The sequence below is a fragment of the Limulus polyphemus genome, unplaced genomic scaffold, assembly GCF_000517525.1.
Source record: "Limulus polyphemus unplaced genomic scaffold, Limulus_polyphemus-2.1.2 Scaffold3536, whole genome shotgun sequence".
In the NCBI taxonomy this organism is placed as follows: Eukaryota; Metazoa; Arthropoda; class Merostomata; order Xiphosura; family Limulidae; genus Limulus; species Limulus polyphemus.
Genome location: NW_013669146.1, coordinates 43,463 through 51,960, shown reverse-complemented (window position 1 = coordinate 51,960; position 8,498 = coordinate 43,463). Strand labels below are relative to the sequence as shown.

General features: G+C 32.0%; 1 protein-coding gene across 6 annotated transcripts in view; it reads right to left on the bottom strand.

Annotated features, from left to right (window-relative positions):
* The window catches only part of LOC106469537 (cubilin-like), a 72,747-nt gene that overhangs the window by 24,599 nt on the left and 39,650 nt on the right, over nucleotides 1-8,498 (bottom strand). Inside the window, exons 2-4 of one of the 6 annotated variants that reach the window (XM_022398078.1) lie at nucleotides 7,211-7,454; nucleotides 4,632-4,754; nucleotides 3,468-3,542 (exon numbers count right to left, since the gene is read on the bottom strand). The exons of 1 other annotated variant lie outside the window; for it this stretch is intronic. In XM_022398078.1, coding sequence (XP_022253786.1) covers nucleotides 3,468-3,542; nucleotides 4,632-4,754; nucleotides 7,211-7,235 — 223 coding nt within the window. In that variant the 5' untranslated portion in view covers nucleotides 7,236-7,454. Of the gene's footprint in view, nucleotides 1-3,467; nucleotides 3,543-4,631; nucleotides 4,755-7,210; nucleotides 7,455-8,498 lie in introns of those variants that run through there. 4 more of the 6 variants (XM_022398074.1, XM_022398075.1, XM_022398076.1 and 1 more) reach the window with 4 other exon arrangements.

The following is an 8,498-nucleotide window of genomic DNA, read 5'->3' as shown; positions in this document are numbered from 1 at the left end:
TGTGTAAAAGATAGTAAATCGTCCTTTAATGTATTTAATGCACATTGAAATTTACTAATCTTTTCCATTTGTACTTGATGCTGATGTTGTACTCTCTCTCCTTGTTCTTTTTTGCCACTGTTGCTGACTTTCCTGTAACTGTTGGAGACTTTCTTCCTGTTTCCTTTCTTGTTCCAGTTCCAGGTGCTGGTTTTCTTGCAACTGCTGTAGTCTCTCTTCTTGTTTATTTCCTTTCTCCTCCAAACACTGCTATAGTCTCTCTTCATGTTTATTTTCTTTCTCCTCCAACCACTGTTGTAGCCTCTCTTACTGTTTCTTTTCTCATTCTTCTTGTTTCTTTTGCTGTTCTTGTATTGATGCTTAGTGGTAGTTTGATTTGCCACTTCTCGTTTCCATCTTTTTTTTGTCTTTTCTGTCCAACTCTCTGAAACCAATTTGATTTGTTGTGTATCTGTTTGTTTGTTTGTTTCCGCTAGAAATTCTTTCCGAGGATCTTCAGCGATACAAGTCCTTTCTTGATTAAACCAGTTTATTCTTCCTCGATCCAACTTTTAGTACACAGAAGTTCCACAATCAGTACGTTTCTCATAACTTTAAACTTAACAACTTTTATAATACACACTATAAATCACAGTGATTCACAATCTCGATAACTTCACTCTCGAAGAGTGCAAAACACACACTTTACGGCTCATTAACTTGAAACTAACAGAATCATAAATTACACGGAACTCAAAGTAACTACTGCGCTCTGTTCATTCATTTCTGCTGGGTTTCTCTGCCAGGCTTATATACTAACAAAGAGGGCCTCTCGAACACACTCAGACTTCCCTGATCATTCGAGAAACTCATCAGGAGCGTCACGTGACTTCCGCTGTCATAACAATACTGTAGTAAGTATATAATTCCACACAAGTCTACTGGCATAATGTATCAAACTGAACACAAAGACAAAGTTTATGTTTGTGCCCATCTCACTCTGAATAATAGACTATTTTTACTGGTCAGATATAATTGAAAGCAAAGAAACAGATAACAGTATAATAATGCACAAGCTGCAAAATACATAATTCTTGGATTTGGTTATGCTCTCAGGAAAAAGAAAACCAAAGCTAATTAACCACACTTTTCATTAGTAAATAATATTTTTATTAGTAGGATGTTAGCAATAACAAGCTCTATTTCTAAAAGTACTATAAAAACCTAATAACTTTTCATTTGCATACACCTAATAATTACCGTGTTCATTCTATTGATACATTATTATAGTGAATACTATTTTATACAATTTATATTTGAGTAATATACACAATATATATCCTCCAGCAATTGAAACAAAACCTAGTGGAATTCAGGAATTTACACAGGATACACATTTTTTAGGAAATTGCCAATATGTTTGAAGATCTAATAAGATTCAAACACTAACAGATTTGTACTGAGTTGAGACTGTAACCATACTACTATTGTTTGTAAAATAAGTGGTGTCACATTGCAATTTGCAATAGAAAACTTGCACAGTGAAAAGCAAATACGAAATTACATAGCAGCCCATACTGCCACCGTTGTTGTGGTAACAGTGGTGATGGCCACTATGACATGAAATTGGAGGTGAAGTTGACAGTTTTGGCAGGCACAAGTGGAGTGGAGGGGTTAGGGGAGCACTGCCTATTAACCCTTTCCAGACTGGAAAGATGCCACTGATATTCCTTTATGTTTTTCTTCCAACAGTAGAAATAATAAACCAAACTGCATGAAACTTGGAACCATTTTACTACATAGTATACAGTTTTGGGTTTAAAAAAGTCATATTATTTGATTCAGTTTTTCTATAATTTTTTTATTTTGTGAAGTCCCAAAACAAAATTTTGTTTTGGGACACTTTTAAAAATATATCACAAATACCTTATTTCATTCTAAAATTTCACATGTTTTAAAGGTTGATGAAAAAGTTTCATTTTATATATCTAATCAGTTTCAACGTGTATAATATTTCTTTCGAAACTTTTATTTTGCCAATTGTAGAAGTAACCAATTTTGGCTATATATTGTGTAAAAACATTGCAGAAACTGACAAAAATGTTTCTTTGACCTAGGACCTACTAACCCTTCAAAAAGGTTATAGTTCAGGCTACAAAACAATACTTTTTCTAACAATATTCTTTAATAAAATCGATTTATATTTAACAAATATATCTTATTTTCAATAAATGATAAGTTCTTTTATTTATGTGCATGAGCTGTTTTAATAAAACAAACTTAACAATAACATAAAAAAATAAGGAGTTGTGTCACATTTGAATCACTGGAGTATTTGGCTATCACCTACATAATTTCTGAAACTAATAAGTCTTACCTGATGTCCTGTCATGATAAAAAATTTCCATAGCTTTGAAACAAATATAATTTATAAACAAAAACTACAGTAAAAAGCCAAGCACCAAACACTTTAAAATAATGTACTCAATGAAAGATTAATGGATGCTATGGAGAAAAGATGAAACCAAAGCTAAATAACACCACTGCATCTCAAGCCATGATCAACTAATCATGCTGAGATGGGAATAAAATTAAAACTTTCAAACCTCTTTCAAAAACAGTTAGATAATTATGTCAACTGCATTTAAATATGGGAGTTTTACATCTTTGCTATGCAAAGATTACTTTGTCATTCAAAACACAATTTGATTACCAATTGTTGTTATTAAATTTTTAGAAGGTATTTTACACCTTGTATCATACACAATGTAATACCATCTTACTAATACTTACACCATGCTTTACAAGGATGTTTCATAAGTTCATACTATTACAATACTTTTCATAAATATTATGCTCTGTACTTGATCTTGTAAGTATCCTTTTTATACAGATTGTTACCCAATCCAATATCACCAGCAAACTATCAAGCATATATCAACACTATTCATCTAGTACTATCACTGTATTTTATACATACTTTTACACAATTTCACATGTAAGATAAATATTGTCAATTTTATGAACTGATTTAAAGACTACTTAGTTCCTATTTGAATTTTTCAAGATACCAAGATTTTTCTCTGAACTATTTTATCTACTATTCTTTAACTACAATTTTTTTCAAACGTTGTCCCATAAAAAAAAAAAAAAATTAAAACCAATATTATTTGGAATTTAAAGATACTCCAACAAGAAAAAACAGTTAAGGCTTGCTTCTTTCTTTCTAAAAATGTCTTACTATTTAGTCATGCATACTTCTTGTAGTTGTACAATGTGTGAAGAAATATATGTGTAAGCTACAAAACTTTCTAGACATCTAATAATCTCTATGGAGTCTGAAACAGTACATTACTAAACATGCAAGCCACAAGACAATTTACATTAGTTGTACAAAGAAACATTTTATACACAGGAGAACTGCAGCTGAGTAGCACAAATCTAACACCAAACAGAAGAAGACAAACACAAAGAGTATAAGCACATACTCGGGGCTCTTGTGGGTGGAGGATGGGTGAAGAGGCTGTGATGCACACCCACACTGTTTGAAGCTGACCCAGATACTGTGAAAAATGAAGGAGGAAAAAAATGAGTTGTTTCAGTCAGGATTATCAAAGCATTTCAATCATGCTTTTAGAATTTTAGGCATTGTGTGTTACAAACATGCTTAGTTCTACAAGATGAAGAACACTAACATACATGTTCAAATTTAAACACCATTTTAACAATTTCTAAACTTAGTGTATACAATAAAGAGCAAGAATAATTATGCACTCTTAAAAGTTACAGTTCCTTAAATAAAAAATGGTACTGGTAAAACATATTCAATATTTTCATTTTTAATTCAATTTTAGTTTTCATAAAAGTCTATAGTGTTCAAAATATGGACTATCTTATGCATAGAATGTTTACCAGTTATAAGAGCACAGTTTCAGTTCACTATTTATTCAGTTTTAGTTATGTAATCTTAGAAAGAAACCAGATATTGGTTTAGCAAATTTTACCAACATAGGAAAAATGACACTTTTTTTAAAATGAACTAAAATGTTCATAAACTCAATAAATGTTATAAAGTTCATCAAAATTACTAAACTATCTGTTGTTCTAAACTTATTAAAATGCAAACATGCCATAAAGGTGTTGGTAGAATTTCACTGCAGAGCAGTATTATGCTACCAAAAAATATATTTCAAAATACAGATTTGAAATTTTAAGGTCATTTTTAATGACTTCATACATTCAAAGTTTTTTTTTTTTAACCAGGAAGAGATAATGAAAATATACTGCTGATAACAGATTAAGAATATTAAGAAATCTTGGTAGCTGCAATGCTGTGTATCTTCCAAACCTTTGAAACTAGTAGTGACAGATTAAATCCACTACTTTAGTTCCACTTCAGCTTCAACCAAAGTTTCTTAAGTGATGTGGTAATCTTCAAAATCTAAGATTTTCTGTTCACCAAAATGTGGTACCAATAATGGAAACATCAACACAAATAATTTAACTAAGTCTTGTTTTTCAAAGTTAGTATTTTAAGTATTTTATTTTATAAGGTTCATTTAATTCATGGAAGCTAAGTAAAATAGTAATATGAAGGAATATTTAATAATTCTTTTTTTTCTTAAATAAACATAGTCAACATCATCACTCACCACTTGCAATGAGATAGGGAACCATAAGAATCACGGACATTAGATGGTATAAACACCAAATTACAGCACCATTTGACTCGGGCTCCTGCCGGAAAGCGTCAGGCATTTTTACACTCCTAGTGGCTTTGGAAAAATTAGAATTTGTGGTTAAATGTATAGTTAATTTTGAAAGAAAATTTGAATACTACTTTTTTTTTGCATCTACATGCTACTGTGATATTTTCAGTGAAACTCATTCCTAAAACAGCAATTTAAGTATATCGAAAATACAACAGGAAGTTTGAAAAAATTTCTTACACAGTATGTACAGTACAGAATGTGTTAGACCAGAGGTGGGTTCACAACAACCAAATGTCTTAATTTCAATGGATGTTATAATTAATAATGAGTAACCATGAAACTGGCTCAAGCACATATGATTAGTGTAAATTAGTTCAGTGGTTAACATTTGCATATTGTATATTTGCATTACAAAATAGAACACAAAATAATGATCTTAGCATTTTAAAATAAACAAGTTTTTATGACAAAATATTTATCACATATCTTAATGGTAATTAACATACCGAACTCTGAAGTTGTTTAAAGATGGCATTCACATCAAAATAATTAATGCAGAGTAGAAACATTACCTTAAACTGCACAAGTGAGTATATCCATGCTTCATTAGATTTGGAAAAAAAGGATGTGGAAATAATCAAGCTCATTTCTGTATAAATATACCCTAGTACTTATTAACTTATTAGACATAACATCTTCCTTAATAAATATTTAGTTTTGTGACCACTACTTGTAGGCAATTAAAATTCACATTTGTAGACCACTGTCCTATCCCTCAGCTTATTTAAGAAATAATGTGGGAGTTATATACTGTAAAATGCATATACACTCATCCTATTTTCAGTATACCTGTGTTTGGGAGATAACAGTTACTACTTTTAGCAAGAGATAAAAGTTAAAATTTCAAATTTCAACCACTTATGCAATTCCTCAGCATACCTATCACTAGCAAGAAATAAACAGGAGTTGATATTATAAAATATGCTCCCTCAATCTGCCCTTCAGCATAACTTGGTCATTGGAAAAAGATTATACATTGTAATATATACAACTCTATGAGGAATACAAATTAAATATAAGATAAATTACTTATCACTCAGCATGTTCATCACTTGTAAAACAGAAAGTTATAGTATACTAATCAGTGTAACTTTGGCTTGTGGAATAAGTAGACTGATTAGTTGTAAAATGGGTAGTTACATTATAAAATATAGCAACTTTCATTTTATCTTTATAGACCTTTTACAGAAGAATGGAGTTTATAAGTAAGCTTGCTTCCTGTTATACCATAACATAAAATTTAAGGACAACAAGAGCCCTGTTGATCCATCTAGGTCACCCCATTCAATAACCTAAATTTAAAAGAAAACAAACAAAACAACTCAAAGCCAGCCCTTTTCTTTCAAATATTTATCAAGTCTTCTCTTAAACATCTTTAAATTTACTATATTCACCACATATGAAAGCAACCCATTCCAGAGACCAACTACCCTGTTATAAAAATAAAACTTTCTTAGCTGAAGATGACTCCTACACTACCAGTGTTCCCTATAACATTTTCAATCCATGTGCAGAATGAATTGTTTCATGTGCACCAGTATCAAGGCAATGTGGAGATGTGTGCTACCATTTTTTTTTTTGGGGGGGGGGTATTTTGAGACCATTGACTCTATTCGATCATTAAGCCGTTTTGCAATGCTACCAATTGGTTATTTGGGCTTTAGGCTTATCAACTGCCAGGGTCATTTAGGCTATCAACTGAAGATGTGGACAGCTGGAATAATGAAGTGCTCAGCACTTGATTGGTTGTTGTGCAGCCGCACAGCCATGCAGCTTAGAGGGAACACTGTTTGTGTCCCCTAGTCCTACTATTCTTGCCATTAAGTGCTAGTAGATTATGCATTGACAGTTTAAAGTTTTGGCCTGGTGTAAGATAGTGGCAGATGGACCAGTAACAATAAAATGCCATTTTTATTGATAGACAGAGAGGGTAGAAGGGTGACACAAACAGTATAATAGAAGGGCTACGTGTTCAGAGAAACCCGACTGATGGGCAAGGAACCAAACAAATCCCACACGTGAAGATGAAGGGACAGCACTTCTGGATGAAAGAGAGATGTCCATTTGCTATGGACCTCCATTCTCCTTTGGAATTCTGCTCATTTAGGTTGACTGGTCAGGCTCCTAACTCATTACTAACTTCCATTCAGTATCTGATTCATTTGATAGTCTTATCACCTCATTTGCTAAGTGAGCTCAATCTTTACATTTTTGAGATATGAAGCTTGTAGTTTCCAAGGCTCTCATATATCCTTTTCTTACTGTGTATAAGGGTTTTTATTAAGGGTTAAAGAACATATCTTTATTTAGATATATACTGATAATGTTTTATAATTACTTTAAGTGTTCTGCATTTGATTATTTGTAAATATGGTGTAGAAAGATTGTAAACTTGCATTAAACATCTAGTGAAAGCAAAGATTGCATACCACAATGGTTATTCTGTTTCTGTGTCATACCTTTCTCAAATGAGGTCGTGATCATTTCAAGGAATGGTACAGAAATTTTATACAAGTTGGTATGAGTACAGTATACCTCCCTTGGGAATGTATAGTGGGAATTGCTGTTGGCTTAGTCAATCTGGGATTTGGATATACAACATTAAGACTTTTGTCTGACTTGAAAGTATGGTATTATCATGATTCATTCTCTTGTCTTTGTCTCGAGAAGACTTGCTTTCTCCAGCCCCAGTACTCAGAGAGACTATAGAAAACAAAGATAGAAACTACTCAGGTTTGTAAAAGACCTCAGTAACCACAATGTAATTTGTAAGAAAACTTTTATGTTTTACTCATTCACTTATGTTTGTCTCTTTTACTTTGCTGTTTCATACTTTATTTATTCTGTGTATAACATTCTGTGAATCTGGTGTGTATTGCAGATACTTACAACTTTCTTTTGGACATTAGTGTAGCTGAATATCACATAAGCTACAGGAATAGTAGTTTTACATTACAATATATGAACACTCATCGTAATTAATTGCAGGAATAGGAGTTCTATATTATAAGATATAACTACTCATTCTATTCTCTAGTGTACTTGTAGTTTCAGTAAATGAAGTTACACATAAAGCGATTTAGCTTATAATACATAGAACCTTTCTTCCAGGTTATAAATACACCAAAGGATGTGATGAGCTTTACTGCAATGACTATAACTCCTATTCCTCAAAACATAGCAGTTACATATTATAATCAAGTAGAACCACTCCTCCTAGTTATTAGTTACAGCACTCACTTATCTACTTCAACCATAGTTTAAAATTGAGGTAATAAATGTTATATAATGTAATATAAGTTACAGAGATTTGTTATGCTAATGAGATGTACCTCTGGCTTGGGATGATACTAACATACACTACTGCAAATTCGTAAAAAGTGCAATGTAGAGGTTGGCCATAAAACAGTGACTGTCTAAACGTACAGGAGGATCATTAAAAAAAATGTTAATGTTTGGTGAATTATAAGTTCAACACCATTAAGGTCTTAGTTACATACTGAATAAAATAGTGTCAAGGAACTTTTTACAACTGCAAGAAACTACTTTTAGCTACTAAAATAAGCTTTAAATATGTGTACCTTCTATAAAATCCCATCAGAACGATTTTATTTTTCTCATAAATAGGCCTAAATCTATTAACGTGTGTGAAAGAAGATCTCATTTCTATGGTACAACCAACATTGTAAAAGGAAAATGGTGTTGCGTAAGCGAAGTCACATGACTAGTGTCACGCCACGTTTCTAG